At 43.7% G+C, this 17,133-nt stretch overlaps 1 protein-coding gene across 1 annotated transcript in view; it reads right to left on the bottom strand.

The window, feature by feature from the left end:
• Nucleotides 1-15,108, bottom strand: part of KRT23 (keratin 23) — a 33,060-nt gene extending 17,952 nt beyond the window's left edge. The window contains exons 1-3 of the mRNA XM_060256025.1: nucleotides 14,454-15,108; nucleotides 5,738-5,820; nucleotides 3,439-3,595 (exon numbers count right to left, since the gene is read on the bottom strand). Coding sequence (XP_060112008.1) covers nucleotides 3,439-3,595; nucleotides 5,738-5,820; nucleotides 14,454-14,858 — 645 coding nt within the window. The 5' untranslated portion in view covers nucleotides 14,859-15,108. The remainder of the gene's footprint in view (nucleotides 1-3,438; nucleotides 3,596-5,737; nucleotides 5,821-14,453) is intronic.
• Nucleotides 15,109-17,133: the final 2,025 nt, after the last annotated feature.

The raw sequence follows: 17,133 nt of genomic DNA, 5'->3' as shown, positions 1-17,133 counted from the left end.
TAGATTCCTGACTTGTCTTGCTGACAACTTCCTTTTCCAGAAAATGAAGACGGAAACAAGGGGATCTGCTATCTTGAATTTGATTCTCACCAACAAGGAAGAATTGATTGAAGAAGTGGAAATAGTGGGCACCCTGGGCAGTAGTGACCATGTGATTTTGGAATTTACAGTCTTAGGGAAGGGAAAAGCTATACGTAGTCAGACTTATAGATTGAACTTCAGAAAGCCAAACTTTGATAAACTAAGAACTATGCTGGGTAAAACCTCATGGTCAGAAATACTTAGGAGGAAGGGGGTTCAGGAGGGGTGGGAGTTTCTTAAAAGCGAAATACTGAAAGCGCAATCACAGATGATTCCTATGAGAAGAAAAATTGAAAAAGCCTAAAGAAGCTGAAGTGGCTCCATAAACAGCTCTCTAAAGACTTGAGAAATAAAAAAGACTCCTTTAGAAATTGGAAAGAGGGCCTTATAACCAAGGATGAATTTAAACAAATCACCAGTGCTTGTAGAGAAAAAGTTAGGAAAGCTAAAGCTCAGTATGAGCTTAGGCTGGCCAAAGATGCTAAAAACAACAAAAAAGGGTTCTTTTCTTATGTTCAGAGTAAGAAAAAGAGCAAGGACATGGTAGGCCCATTGCGAGGGCAAGAAAGTGAAATTGTAACGGCTAATGAAGAGAGGGCGGAATTGCTCAATTCCTACTTTTTCTCAGTCTTCTCTTCTGAGGGAAACGGTGTTCAACATGGCAAAAACAGACTATATAAGGAGGGTATGAAGTTCCAACCTAGGATCAGCATAGGGGTAGTACATAAACACCTAGTTTCTAGGCCAGATGAATTGCATCCAAGGGATCTAAAAGAACTTGCGGATGTAATTTCTGAGCCTCTGGCAATTATTTTTGAGAATTCTTGGTGAACAGGAGAGGTGCTGGAAGATTGGAGGTGGGCGAATGTTGTCCCTATCTTCAAGAAGGGGAAAAAAGAGGATCTGGGTAACTACCGACCCGTCAGCTTGACGTCTATACCTGGAAAAGTTTTAGAACAAATTAGAATAGTTGGTCCTGGAACATTTAGAAAGAATAAATGTGATTACTAAGAGCCATGGTTTTCTCAAGAACAAGTCATGTCAGACTAACCTGATCTCTTTTTTTGAGAAACTGACTACCTTGCTGGATCAGGGGAATGCTGTAGATATCATTTATCTTGATTTCAGTAAGGCTTTTGATAAGGTTCCCCATACTATCCTTGTTGACAAGTTGGTAAAATGTGGTTTGGATTCTGTTACTGTTAGGTAGATCTGTAATTGGTTGACAGATCACACCCAAAGAGTGCTTGTGAATGGTTCCTCATCCTCTTGGAGAGGAGTGACAAGTGGAGTGCCTCAAGGATCTGTCCTGGGACCTGTTTTGTTCAACATCTTTATCAATGATTTGGATGAAGGAATAGAGGGAATGCTTATTAAATTTGCAGATTATACTAAATTGGGAGGGGTTGCAAACACAGAAGAAGACAGAAATAGGATACAGGATGACCTTGACAGGCTGGAAAACTGGGCTAAAATCAATAAAATGAATTTTAGCGGAGATAAATGTAAAGTTCTGCATTTAGGCAGGAAAAATCCAATGCATGGTTATAAGATGGGGGAGACTTGTCTTAGCAGTAGTATGTGCGAAAAGGATCTAGGGGTCTTAGTGGATCATACGCTGAACATGAGTCAACAGTGTGATGCGGTGGCTAAAAAGGCAAATGCAGTTTTGGGCTTTATCAACAGAAGTATAGTGTCCAGATCACGTGATGTGATGGTATCGCTTTACTCTGCTCTGGTAATATCTCACCTGGAGTATTGTGTTCAGTTTTGGGCAGCACATTTTAAGAAGGATATAGACAAGCTAGAACGAGTCCAGAGGAGGGCAACGAAGATGGTGAGGGGTCTGGAGACCAAGTCCTATGAGGAAAGGTTGAAGGAGCTGGGCATGTTTAGCCTGGAGAGGAGACAGCTGAGAGGTGATATGATCACCATCTTCAAGTACTTGAAAGGCTGTCATATAGAGGATGGTGTGGAATTATTTTCTGTGGCCAGAACCAGTGGGTTGAAATTAAATCAAAAGAGTTTCCGACTCAACATCAGGAAGAACTTCCTGACTGTTAGAGTGATTCCTCAGTGGAACAGGTTTTTTCGGGAGGTGGTGGACTCTCCTCCTTTGGAGGTTTTTAAACAGAGGCTAGATGTCCATCTGACAGCAATGAAGATTGCTGTGAATTTAGGGGGGAGGTGTTTGTGAGTTTCCTGCATTGTGCAGGGGATTGGACTAGATGACCCTGGAGATCCCTTCCAACTTTGTGATTCTGTGTTTCTATGATTCTTCAAATGGTTTTGGCGAGAAGCAGGGGCTACACAGGACTACACTCCATAGAGTTCAGGCATCCATGATCCCCCCCCCCCCTTGCTTTTGCCAAAAGCATTTAAGGAGACCCTTTGAATGCCAGACCAAATGGCAATGCCACACTGGTTTACCATGTGATCAGTCTGCATACTTAATGAACAAACTGCTTGTATTTCAGCCCACAATACCTGATCCCCTCGTCTGATGACGTGTGCTTAGAGAGCACACGAAAGCTCACGTTCTGAATAAAGCTTGGTTGGTCTTAAAGGTGCCACTTGACTCCTGCTTTGTTCAACTACTTCAGACCAACACAGCTGCCCACTTGGATCTATTTTGCAAGGGGAGAGGGCTGAACTCCAGACAGCAAAGGACCTGGCAACCCTATCAGTTCCCTTGGAGAAAATGGATGTTTTGAGGGTAGGCTCTGTGGCATTGTGCCCCACTGAGGTTGCTGTACTCCTCAGACTCCAGGAGATTCCCAGGCTGGATCTGGTAAGCCTACCCCATCACCCACTGCTGGTAGGGAGGATCTGGCAACCCTACTGGTGGGGGAGGGGGACTAATGAATTTACCATTGTAATGAATGCAGTATAGATAGTACTGGTATTTGCCAGTAGGTTGCCCTGGCCAGAGATAAGCTTTCTGCACAGATAGCAGTATAAAAGTTCCTTTTATTGTACATTATTTTTATTGTTTGTAATGGACATTTGCCCTATGTAATAAAACTGAACTAAATTAATAATATTCCTCTTAAGTGCAGTGGATCTCTTCAAAATTGAAGCAAATATTACAACATGACTTCTCAGCACCTCTATTTTCAGCTGGACTATCAGCTGAAGAGGGTCTCAGGTAATCTATGCTATAGCCCTAAACAGTTCTGAAGAACACCCTCCTAATCCATTTATATGCATGCATTTAAAAGGAGTGTAACTCTCTTTAGGACTGCAGTGTTACATTTGGATGCATAAAAATTAAAATGTATTGGAAGCATAAAAATTAAAATTGATACACCTCAGTAATTTTTTTTAAAAGTAGCAAATCTTTAACGTTTGTCCTACCTGTTCATGTTTTTTCTTCTTGAGAATATGATCTTCTCGCAGAGCTTCGATTTCCATTTCCAGATCAGTTATGATGATTGTCATATTGTCCAGTTCCTTACGGATGTTTTCAACATCATTCTGCACACTTTGACGGAGTGCTTTTTCTGTTTCATACCTGAACCAAGAGGGAAAAAGTGATATATGTGAACAGAGCTTGGACAGAGCCTCCCCTTACCACACTTGAACTTTTAGAAATGCATGATTTATGAGAGCAATGCTAAAAAGGTCTGCTCAGAAAGACTTATGTTAGTCAAAGGGGCTTACTCAAACCAATCAAATACATTTTAAAAACCTAAATGACTCCTTAATTTTTTTTTAAACAGGCTTACTCGAATGTGCTCCTGGGATTGCAGCCTTAACCTCTTAGCCAGTCCATGCTTTTGTCTCATAAAGGTGATGGGGGACCACCTTTATGCCAAAAACTATAATCCGGGTCCCAGCAATAAAAACAGCAACGATATTCCATTTTAGGGTTGCCAAGTCCAATTCAAGAAATATCTGGGGACTTTGGGGGTGGAGCCAGGAGACGTTGGGGGCGGAGCCAGGAGCAAGGGTGTGACAAGCATAATTGAACTCCAGGGGAGTTCTGGCCATCATATTTAAAGGGACAGCACACCTTTTAAAATGCCTTCCTTGCATAGAAAATAATGAAGGATAGGGGCACCTTCTTTTGGGGCTCATAGAATTGCACCCCCTGTCCAATCCTTTTGAAACTTAGGAGGTATTTTGGGGAGAGGCACTAGATGCTATACTGAAAATTTGGCACCTCTACCTCAAAAAACAGCTCCCCCCCCCCCAGATCTCCCTATACCCTCGGATCAATTCCCCATCATTCCCTATGGGAATCGTTCATGGAGGTGCATAATGGCTGTGGGGGCAGAGCTTCCCCTGCCGGCCAGCTGGCTGGGGAGGGGGGAAGTCTGTAAAACCGGGGGATCCCCCGCTGGGACCTGGGGATTGGGAAGCCTATTCCATTTTGTCTTCTATCCTGGAACATTCCTGCACCTCAGAAAAGTATTTGCAGAAAACAAACAAGTAAGTACTTGATTGATATTTGGCATGCACCAGAAAGTGGCCCAGATTGATTACTCCTTAAATCAGTTCAGTAAAATGTAAAATTCATGAGCTAAAGCAGAGATGTGGGGGAGGCTGGGGGAACCAGTGACTGTATAATATGCAGTGAACTAGTATTTAGAATGAAGTCTATGTTGTAACAAGTGTCAGAATTATCCTGAGGTAACTGTCAGCACTAGAAGATAATTGTTCTTAATACATTTGGTGTCGAGATCTAACACAGTTCCTTTGTGTGCACACACAATGGCAGATGACAGATGTAGTGGTGCAAATTTATTTGTCTGCTATAGCAGGATAATCATTGCTGTATCTGGAAACCATCTCATTAGACCAGGTGGAGTAGGTGCAGGATTGGCCTAGAAACATTTGAAACTTGTCGCTCAGGCTGAACTATTTGCATGTTTGTGAAACTGTTCTGGGGGAAATCTAACAAAACAACCTTTTGGCCCATCCAATTAGACTGCATTACAGTGACTCAGAAAGGAGTTGTAGCCAAGAGGACTCCATGGTCAGCAGAAAGGGACCCATGGCAAAACAAATGCTATATTTACTCAAATGCAAAACTAGGTTTTTACCAGGTATGTCATCAGAAATAAAAGGTGGGGGTCATCTTATATTTGCATTAAAGTTACAGTTGAACTATTTGCACATTTTTAGGGGAACCGTCTTATATTCAGTGTCACTTTCCTTTCAAGGAAATACAGTATTGAAGCGAGACTGTGTAAAGGGATGGGGCAAAAGCAGACACAGTGTGCAAGCATTGGAGGATTCCTTACCCAGAACTTATTTGAAAAGCTGTTCTTCTGGTCCTTTGTGATTCCTGCAACCATCTGTAATGGATACTTCACACAAAGTGCTGTAACTTGCCATACAGATGTAGCCAAAGGTAAAACTGGTCGTTCAGTGCGAGTGAATAAGACTCAGGCGAATACCAATTTTACTTTTCACTCTTATGCTTTTCAATGCTACAGATTTGTCCTCTATCTAGCCTAGCTACTAATCGGTGGTCTCCTGAACTGAGCAGCAAACCTGAGTGTGGTGCAATGAATGGTTTGTGACTCAAACTTTATATGAACCATGCTTTACCTATATACAATTTGGGTTGCTAGAGATTAAGAATCAGATCTAGGGTTTGGCCTTTCCTCTTTCCAAGCATAAGTGAGAGATTCAGGAAACAACTTACTTGATCCTGAAGTCCTCCGTTGCCATTTTAGCATTGTCAATCTGTAGAACGATGCCTGCGTTGGTAACCCGTCCATTTTCAATCTGTAATTTTTTACATACAGAATTAATTTCATACAGAATTAATCTCTTTTACATATAGAATTAACCTCTGTGTGGTCATATAGCTGTAGCTTATGAGAGGGCTCTCCTGTGGGCTTGGGGGCAGAAGGGTTGTACGTTTTGGGAGTTAACTTAAATGTGAGTAGGACTTTTGCATGTTAGCACACTGGGTTGAAGAGTAATTCTTTTACATACTATAGCAGGAGTGGCCAAACTTGCTTTAATGTAAGAGCCACATAGAATAAATGTCAGATGTTTGAGAGCCGCAATACGTCAGATGCTTGAGAGCCACAAGTCAAGAAGACAGGCAAATAGATGGGGGATGGAGGAGGGAGGGAGAGGTAGAAAGAAAGCAACTTTAACTTTAAATGCATTCTCCAAGCCACCATCTGGCTTCGCTTGGAGAAGTGATTCAAAGAGAGAAATGCTTTCTCCAAACTGGCAGACAGGGTGGTGAGGGCTTCAAGAGCCACACAATATGCGCGAAAGAGCCAGATGTGGCTCCTGAGCCACAGTTGGGCCACCCCTGTACTATAGCAATAATATAAATAACATAATATCAGTTTCAAAGATAAGTGTGCAAAACATTGGTATCTCTCTTGTGACTTAAGCATTAGATATTGGCTCAAGACGTGTCGGAGCTCTTTCTACACAAGGAAAATGAGTACCAAACTCTTTTGCTATTTATCTTCCATTTCTGTTCTTCCAATTAAGAGTGCACTGAATTCTTGTCTTGTGTTTGATTTGAAGGTTGCACTGTTGGAACTTATTGTACGATCTCTTCTAACGGTGGACCTCTTTTCATAACACCTATTGAACTGATTTTAAAAAACCTTTTAAAAGTACTTCAGGTGTGTAACGAGTTAGCATCTTAAAAATTGGAGGGCTCATTGAATGCAACGTGGCAATTTAATTTAACTTCTAGGTAAAATGGCTCAGATTCTGGTGGTTTGTAAGATACATTTCAAAAATATCACTTGCTGATTTACTTGGAATGATTACTGTTTCTATGAATAAAAAAGACATAGGCGCTGTGAAGAAACATTCTTTGATTGGCCCCTGCATTCATGGCAGCCATCTTGTGGCTGACTGCTGACCCCACGGCAGCCTTTTAAAAATAGTTCTCAATGTTCCCTCTGATCCCCCCCCCCCCAATGGAGCTGTTCACATTCTGGGCAGAATATGACAGAATGGTAAGCTGCAGTACTGCAGTCGAAGCTCTACTCACAACCTGAGTTTGATCCCAGCAGAAGCTGGGTTCAGGTAGCCAGCTCAAGGTTGACTCAGCCTTCCATCCTTCTGAGATAAGTAAAATGAGTGCCCAGCTTCCTGGGGGTAAAGTGTAGATGACTGGGGAAGGCAGTGGCAAACCACCCCGTAACAAAAAGTCTGCTATGAAAACGTTGTGATCCGACGTCACCCTGGACTTGAAAATGATTGGTGCTTGCACAGGGGACCACCTTTTACCTTTACTCTTAATCTTAAAATGGGCAAGGGGCAGTGCAAGACACAGCTGCTGAGCAATAGGCTTCCAGTGTTAACAAGCAGCCGCTCACACACACAGCTTAGAGGGAACACTGATGTCCTTCTCATTGTTCTCACAATTCCTGAAGTTTCCATGGACCGAACAAGGTTGAGGACTGCTATGCTAGATTAATAATAGATCTTCAGCCTTATAAACTCAATTTGTTTCTTGGCTAGCAAGAGTATCTCACTAATTAAACATTTCCTTTAGTCCTATTCCTTTGTGTGTCAAAATAATAATTACACTTATGGTTATAAATTGCATGGCCATGTATTTACCAGCTGAGATTGCTCAGTCTCAGTTTACCTAAGGGGAACTGCTATCTGCTTTTAGGAGCTGTAGCTATACAGATACTCATTATGCTAAAGAATCTGTGAGAAGGAGGGTTGACAAACTGCACCAGAGGCCTGGAGTTCTCCAGGTATTATGATTAAGGATGCCTGGGGATCCCCCAGAATTAAAGCTCATCTCCAGACTACAGAGATTGGTTCCTCTGGAGAAAATGGAGGAGGGTGTACTCTCTGACACTGTACCCCACTGAGGTCTCTGTCCTCCCCAGGCTCCATCCCCAAATCTCCAGGAGTTTCCTAGCCTGGCTCTGGCTACCCTTCCTCCTCATCCCCTGCCAGTGGACAGGCAACCCTAATGATTGAACTCCAGAGGACAGTGGTCAGTTCTCTTCAAGGAAATGGAAGCTTAGAGGGCAGAGTTTGTTGTGCCACATCCCCCCTAAGTGCCTCCAACTCTGTCGATAGGGATGATAGGCATAACGCCCCTGTTGCCTTCTACCACGCCGCTGGCCCCAGTCATCCTGCCAGTGCCTTGGCTGCTCCAGTGAAGATTTGGACTTCGCCCATTGCCTATTATTTAATCTGATGTAATGTAACACCGTCATTGACACCATATATTCTCCACTTGTTCTCACAGACTTGCAGGAAGAGTGGGAGAATAATCTTCTTTCTCTAGAATTGCAGTTGCAGTATATGCAGATTGCAGATATATGATAAATTGCATGAAACATCCCCTTGGATTGGAAGAAGAGACACTTGGAGTTGGGAGGTTATTGAAGGGTGGCTCTGAAATGTGGAAGAGAACGCGGAGTCCAGTGGCACCTTTAAGAGAAACAAAGTTTTATTCAAGGCTTGAGCTTTTGTGTCAAAAGCTCACACCTTAAATAAAATGTTGTTGGTCTTCAAGGTGCCACTGGACTCTAACTTTGTTCTGTTGCTTTAGTCCGACATGGCTTCCCACCTTGCTCTATTTGAAACAGGTCCGTAGCTACATTAGGGGCACGGGGGGGCATGGCCCCTCGGTTTAACCCCCCCTTCCCTCTATAGGGCCCCTCCATTGGAGCTGCCCTCTAGGAACCCGATGCACTTTCTTTCCGAGCAGAGTGGAGGTGGTGAAGCTGAGTTAAAAGGGGGGGGACAGCGAGAGAGTGAGCAAGAAAGGGAGAGAGAGCAACAGCGCACGGGGGGGGGGGGAGCGACAGAAAGAAGGACAGCGAGAGAGAGTGAGGGGGAGAGTGAGAGAGCGAGCGACAACACCTGGGGGCTGCAAACGCCACAGACATCTTGGGGCCCACGTGAACAGGGGCTCCGTGCTACCACAGGCCCTTTCCCAAACTGTCCTCTGCCACTGAGGTGGTGGTGGCAAAGATCTGGAAAGGCAAGCAAGCTGAAGGAGGAAGTGGTTGCCCGTTGGGCTGAACAACTTGCATCCTAAAAGGGGTGGGGGGGAGTTATGTCCTTCCTGAAGCCCTCAGCAACAAATGAAAGTCTGCTCAGCATGGCATGACTGTTTGGCGGCTGTCACTCAGCACTGGAGGCTTAGTTAAAACGATGGCGGCTTTGCCAAGGACTGAAAACACACCGCAATATTTTGTTCCTGCTACAATAGCACGTTCCAACCCGACCTTCTTAGAGACCTGAGAGCGGTAACAAATGTTACTGCCTGAGCAGAGGGGGAGACCAAGAGGGTTGCTAGGAGCCTAAACCCCACCCATCAGTGGTCCATCCAACTTCTGTAAGCGGCTGACTGTTCCACGGACTGCCAAGTGATTCATGGGGGAAAACATCATTTTTCAGTACAAGGATTTTAGCTGCCTGCCGTAGCAGACTGAAAATTAGTCACTTGTGATCCTTCAATGTAACTGGTTTTGTAGAAGCGCTGCAAATGTGCATACTAGGTGTGACAAGGTTGGGGGGGGCTTCTTCCCTGTTAGCATTCCCCCCCCCCCCCCGTGTTCCCCTCCCACCCCACGGTCGGACTCTGGCCTGCTGCAGGCTGCTCAGGCAGGCATGGGCTTTCTCTTGAGTAGTAGGGGGAAGTGATCATTGCCTGGGGGCAGGTGGAGGTGGAAAGCAGAACCTGGAAGAAGCAGCCAAGCCCTGCGGCCCCCCCACCATTTTCTTTTTCACCTGGACCCCTCCACCCAAAATTTTCGGGCTATGGGCCTGATCTAGGGTTGCCAAGTCCAATTTAAGAAATATCTGGGGACTTTGGAGGTGGAGCCAGGGGACTTTGGGGGTGGAGCCAGGAGACATTGGGGCGGAGCCAGGAGCAAGGATGTGACAAGCATAATTGAACTCCAAAGGGAGTTTTGGCCATCACATTTCAAGGGTCTGCACATCTTTTAAATGCCTTCCTTCCATAGGAAATAAGGATAGGAGCACCTTCTTCAGGGGCTCATAGAATTGGACCCCCTAGTCCAATCTTTTTGAAACTTGGTATTTTGGGGAGAGCCACTGCATACTATACTGAAAATGTGGTGCCTCTACCTCAAAAAACAGGGCCTCCAGAGCCCCAGATACCAGTGGATCAATTCTCCATTATTTTCTATGGGAATAAGTCTCCATAGGGAATCATGAGTTCCCAGCAGATATTTCCCTCCCCTCCTCCCACTTTCTGATGACCCTGAAGCGGGGGGAGGGCCTCCAAACCGGGGGATCTCCTGCCCCCACCTGTGGATTGGCAACCCTAGCCTGATCTGAAAAGGTGGTTTATAAAGAGGTTATAAAAGGTCTGTGGATAGCAGCTGCAGTTTGGCTCAAGGCCAATTTTTGTGTATGTGTGTATAGATTTGTATAGGAACTTGAGTCACCTGAACCCTGCAACTGAAACATTCCCAAGAGATGACTCTAAATCCTTTCCTCGAAGAAAAAAAATATCAGAGAAGGACCCATATTTAGAATGTATTCATTATGCAATACAGGGAACAGGTACTACATTCCTGGGAAATAAGAGTACTACACCTCAAGTATCACCAGCAGGTGTGAGGTGGAAGGCCCTGAAGAAATCAGCTGGCTGCAAAATACATCTGACAACCTTTTCATATCCAAAGCATGTAATTGTTGTTGATCTGTGGAACAGGAAAAGGGCCTTGGAATGAATTATTTATATTTTAGATCCAGGCGGCTAGCCATGTTGGTCTGAAGCAGCAGAACAAAGCAAGGAGTCAAGGTACACCTTTAAGACCAACAAGGTTTTATTCAGAATGTAAGCTTGTGTGTGCTAGAAGCACTGAATAAACTGAATAAAGACACTGAATAAAACTTTGTTGGTCTTAAAGGTGCAACTTGACTCCTGCTTTATTTATAGTTTGATAGTTCCAAATTTGAAGGAATATCCAGAATGTTCAACTGCAATTTGGAGGAATAATAATGACAGATTGTGTGTATGTGTGTGGGGGAGGGGGGAGAGGAAGGGGAAATCAAAAAGCTTCAGAATCAAATCTTTATTTGGCTTGGAGTTGCAATGGTGTACCAGCCAAAAAGCCATCTAGTTTACCCATCAGCACTTTCCCTTGCCCCCTTTTCACAAATATGTACAGCCTAGACAGCAATCTGTCATAAATCGAATATAACAAATGACCTCAGATCATTTGAACAAGAGAATTAAGTTATCCATTACAGGAGACAATAGATACCCACAGGGTTTCCATCCAAATTGAACTGGGAACATTTGCTTCTTGGCTCCAGATCTGGTGGCCAGCCTGATTGTAAGTGTGAACAGAACCAACATGCCAGAAAGGTTTTATGGTGATCGCAGAGGTGATGAGATGCTGCACAATAGCCTGGCTTTAATTGTTCTTGCTTCAGAGAAAATCCACAAGCATGAGGGAATGGGTCAACTATTGGGTCAAAATGGAGGCACCAACATAGAAACCCTAATATCCTTCACGTAAGAAAGTACTTGCTCATATAACTGTTTTGAGATGAGAAAGACAGTTTCTCATCTGGTTGTCCTTGCTGAATAAGCAACTGAATGAGATTGAAAATATGGGAAGGATTGGCACATTGTAAATGCCTGCACTTTTCTTTCACATTCTCGAGGATCTAGATCAACATGAGAACATGACTAAATGCAGATCTGAGGTCAAGTCTTGACTGTTTAATATGCTGAAAGAAGTATTTGAGATAGGAAATCAAGCAGAGATGAAAAATGAGAACAGCTTGAGTACAGAGAAGGGTATTTAGGATTTACGGAGGTCCTTTCAGATTTTGGAAACTAGATAAAGTCAGCCCTGATTAGTACTTGGATGGAAGACCACCAAGGAAGTCCAGGGTTGCTAGAAGCAGGCAATGGCAAACCACCTGTGTTCATCTATTGCCTCGAAAACCCGATAGGGTCACCCTAAGTTGGCTGAGACCTGAAAGTACTCATTACCACCACCAGAGAGGAAGGACTATGTATTTAAGTGAAGGGGCAAAGGGAATCATTGGCAAAGTCCATTTTTGAACACACACATGAACACATGAATTTGCTGTATACTGAGTGAAGCCTTTGGCCTGTCAAAGACAGTATTCTGTCCTCTCATTGGCCATGGTTCTCTGGGGTCTCAAGCGGAGTTCTTTAACATCACACACTGCCTTTTAAACATAGGTGCTTGGAACCAGGCCTCAGATTCAGTGGGAGCTCACAGGAGCTCAGCTCCTGAACCTTTCTGAGCGTTCCTCCTCCTCCTTCTGAGAGTTCCACCTCTTTGTCCATTGAATAGTAGGTGCAGCTGCATAACAATCTGTGGATGAGCTCTACCACCTATTTTTCTACAAAATGACCCCTGCTCAGAACTGAAAAAGGACTTGCTAGCAAAACAGAGTGTCTGCAACTGAGCCATTGCTTCACCCCATGAGGAAGGTTGTCAAGGATCACATAAGGATGAACCAGCCCAGTAAGGACAACACAGCCAGACCAAAGGCAGCATGTAAACATCTTCTTTATGTAGTACTGACTTCCTGAGATAACTGTGGATGGAGAACCAAAAACACTCTGATCCCAAATGTATTACACTCCGGGTGTCAGGTGCCAGCAAAAGGACTTTTCCATCTGCCAGAAACCTGTTCAAGCAAACAGAGCTATGCATGGTCAAAATTTCAAGCAATTTTTGATCAGAGCAAAGACAGATGAGAACTGTGCTGAAAGGGGACAGGGAAGGGAGTAGTGGCATTACCAGATGTGCTGACTATGGTCTCCAAACCTGAGAGAATCCTCAAAACTGAACAACACGAAAATATGTTAAATCACTGCTTCTTGAGTTCTTCCCTGTGGCTTAAACTTCTTTCCCTAGACCTAAATCATGCTGGCTGTAATCTCAGAGGGTCTGTTACCATGAAGAAGGAGTTACCTAGATGTGTATTAAACCCCTGGGAGGAGTGCCATGAAATGCAACCTTGAAGAGCTTTTTGTGAAAGTCATCCAGGATAACAAGAAGCACAAAATTATCTGCATCCAGAACCAGAAATGTTCTTTCTAAACTAAGCCTCAGTTTTGTGAGAATCATGATTTCTTGCCTTTTATGGCAGTGCAAAAAGTTATTCATCTGATTAGTCACAAGGATTAACGCCAGTTAAATAGGTTTTACTTTGAGTCCAGATTAACATCACAGCCATGCATGGGAAACTGTGAGCTTAAAAGGCAACATCATTGAATGCTGATATAATTCTCAGTAGGAAGCAGAAATTCTTTCTTGAATTATTATTATAGTGGAATTACAAAGACATGATTTGTGACATTGTTTTAATTATTAAGAGCAGAACTGCCCGCTTTCCTGCAGGACCGGATCTATATGTTTTTTGAGGTGGGGCAAAATTAAAAAATGAAGCCCCTTTATGGGCCCATAAAATAGAATGGACTCCATACCCTCAAGCGGCGCCCAGGGCAAGTGCCCCCTCTGCCCCGCCCCCCAAAACTGGCCCTGCTTTCCTGTAGTGCTCAAAGGTACTCCAAAGGTGGATACTCTAGAAATTCCCTCGTCCTGCATCACATAAAGTCGTGGAAGATGGACCCATAAAGGGAGATTTCAAAAGAAGTTCTGCTGGAATGGTATTTATTGCCTCTGGTTAACAGCTTTTCAATATCTTGCATCTATTCAATGGCTATTTAAGTCCCACATATACATACATATGGAAATATTTAATTAAAATGCCCCATCCATTCAGCTTGCTTGAGGGTTATTCAATTAACTGAATATGGCAGGAGTATAGGATGCACCCCAAGGATCCTTTAGAGCTCTTATGCTTTGCACCTGCCACTGTGCCAACAATTATCCTTAAAAAAATGCATATAAATGGTAGGTATCATTTCAGCTTCAGCATACAGAAAACAACATGCTGTGCTTAGAACTCAAATGTTTTAATGCAAATTTAAAATGTTAGTAATTTGAATCAGACATTTTTCATTTAAGTTCCCCCCCCTTTTTTAAAAAAATATTAATTTTAGAGATACTTGGGGAAAAACTAAAATTTGTTGTGTTAATAGAAAGTTTAAGCAGCACTCTTCAGCATTAACTTGCCATTTTGCGATCCAGATTTTTAAAATTGTTCCACATTTGGGATATTGTAAACATATTCATTTAGAAAATGTAACATTTCCCCAAACAAAACTGCCATTAGAAGAATTAACCTTCATATTCTTCTTAAAAGTTTGCATACCGTTACCCTTATTCTCTCTGTTCTAACCTTTATGTTCACACCCCTTCTTGAGGACGTTTCTTATGCATTACTTCAGCAGCAGTACCCACTTGGAGTAGTGCACATATTCAATGCAGCTATCAGCAATGAGTGATTTACAATTTGTATGTCTGACTTACCTGCTCATGCATGTCTAGAATGTTTTCCTCATATTCCTTAAAGTCGTACTTGTTGCCACGGGATCTCTTGTTGTGCCACTCCCGGATGCAGCCCTCCAGCTGAGTATTGGCTTCCTCCAGAGAACGTACCTTGTCCAGGTAGGCAGCCAAGCGGTCATTCAGCTCCTGCATTGTCTCCTTCTCATTTTTTTCAGGGAAGATGTTCCCAGGGCTCTCACAAGAGCTTACCCACCCAGTCCCTGCCTCACAGGTCACCCAGACTGGTCTTCCAATGGAGATGGGGATATAAGTAGTGTTGCCTGCATGCATGCTGGAAGCCCTGTAGGAAGCTCCTGCATGGGCAAAGCCGCATCCGACAGGATGAGACCGACAGGAAAAATGGTACAGGCCTTGGCTGGAGTTCATGCTGTCATCTGCTCGAAACTCAACATAAACACTCAACACGCTCTCTTGACTGCCGGCACAGTCTGACAAGTGCTTCAACCTTCCCGGAGCTCTTTTAAGCCTTTCCCCGTGGGAGTTTCCTTATGTTAAATAACTATGCCAACAAGATTGTGTCATCACCAAATATGCGTTTCCTCTTGGTCAATTCTGAAACCCTTATTAGCCGGCAAATACAGTTGTCATTAGGAAGAACAACAACAACAACATACCAAGGGTTCTGTCCTTCCTCTCTCTCTCTCCCCTCCCCACTCCCCTTGTTGATTTTTGCATTATATCAGCGAGGCGTGGCCCCCGAAGAGCGGGTGGAGCTGAGCTGAGACAGCTTCGAGTTTCTTCTCAGTCTCTAGGCTCATGTGTGTTATGTTTCACTGTTTGCAGTGCTGAGAAAAGCTGCTTGAATTACACACAGTGCTAACTGGCAGAAAACAGTCAGGCTTCCTGCATTTCACTGTAACCAATGAGCACTGTGCATTCATTTTGTGAAAATCCATGTTATGATTTCTCATAATATTTCAATAAGTGTGCAATTCCACAATCAAGTTAGGGTTGTCTCAAGCTGTCATATTAAAAAAAAAAATCCGTAGCCAATTTCAGGAGTTCTGCAATGATTGCTGCCTTGTAATTATTCTCTTGCTGTTCTCCTGTTCTCTTGTAATTGTTCTATAAGAAATACCATGGAACGTTTTAGTGATAGTTTGGTAGGTGCGGTTCAGAATAGCAGTGATACCTATCATCACAATATCTAATAATGAACTCAATGACCCAGTGCCTATCAATACAGCAATGAACTGAGGCCACTTACAGAGGCAGTAAGGTTGGAGGACTACCAAATATAATTGTTTAGCAATCTAAAAATTAGAAGACACCCCCCCCCCCACACACTCCTTCCCCAATGTCCTGATGAGGTCCAAATGCTCCTTGTTGTTCAGCAGCATAGAATGTTGAAGTCAGCTGAATGTCAGTGGAAAGGAGAAGGGAAACATGGAGATGGGAGGGAATTTGTCTGATCATGCACATTAATGGTATCCTGGGGAGGAATATTGAGCCTACCTCCCCACCTCCTGGTAAGAAATTTGGTGGTGTGTACATGGATAAAGAGGTCAGGTTGGTAGACCATTTGGTGGTATGTACATAGATAAAGAGGTTAGGTTGGTAGACCAAAAGAATGGCAATAGCAGCAACAGCATCTGGAGCTGGTGGGTTTATGAGCCCAAGGTAGCTCCTCTTGCAATTACAATGGCATTGGGGCAGAAGACACCCCATATGCAAGCAACACTGTGAGTGCTCTTATAGAAACTAGAAGCACCAGATTAAGCCACTTGTGCTTCACATCAGCCTGTACTGAGTGTGAAGAACTGACCTTGGGTATGTTTTTAATGACAAGGGAAGGAAAAGGAGCCCTTCCTTCCTTCCTTCCTTCCTTCCTTCCTTCCTTCCTTCCTTCCTTCCTTCCTTCCTTCCTTCCTTCCTTCTCCTGTTTTCCCCTCCCTCAATTTACCTGCACTCATGCATGCATGCACACGCACACAGGTTCAGTCCCTGGCATACAGTGAAACGGATCACTTGGTAGGTGATGCGAAAGACCTCAGCTTGAAACCCTGGAGAGCTGCTGCCAGTCTAAGTAGATTGTACTGATCTTGATGGACCGATGATCTGATTCAGTAAAAGGCACCTTTATATGTACTTGTATTCTTGTTCTTGCATTCATGCATAGGGCACAGAGCATCAGACCTCAGACTGGCCTGCTCACCTCTGCAATAACTGTGGTGCCCAGACATTTTGCTAGTGTCTATTATTTTATATATGTAAAGAGACTTACATGTTTTATCTTGTCCACCTTCAAAACAGCACTCCAAGGTTGGTCAATCAAAGCATAGGGCTCTTTTTCTAGCAGGAGCTCCTCTGCATATTAGACCACGCCCCTCTGATGTAGCCAATCCTCCTGGAGCTTACAGTAGGTTCTGTACTAAGAGCTCTACGCTCTTGGAGGATTGGCTACATAAGGGGTGTGTGGCCTGATATGCTGAGGAGCACCTGCTAGAAAAAGAGCCCTTTGTCTGTAACATCTGGAGCACTCATGCTGTGATTTTCCTTGGTTCATATTTGCAGGGCTTTTTTTTTAGCAGGAACGCACAGGAATGCAGTTCTGGCTGGCTTGGTGTCAGGGGGTGCGGCCTAACATGCAAATGAGTTCATGCTGGGCTTTTTCTAGTCTTTCTAGATATAGTTGAACTGT

The sequence above is a fragment of the Heteronotia binoei genome, chromosome 15, assembly GCF_032191835.1.
Source record: "Heteronotia binoei isolate CCM8104 ecotype False Entrance Well chromosome 15, APGP_CSIRO_Hbin_v1, whole genome shotgun sequence".
Classification (NCBI taxonomy): Eukaryota; Metazoa; Chordata; class Lepidosauria; order Squamata; family Gekkonidae; genus Heteronotia; species Heteronotia binoei.
This window is presented reverse-complemented; position numbering and strand designations above follow the sequence as displayed.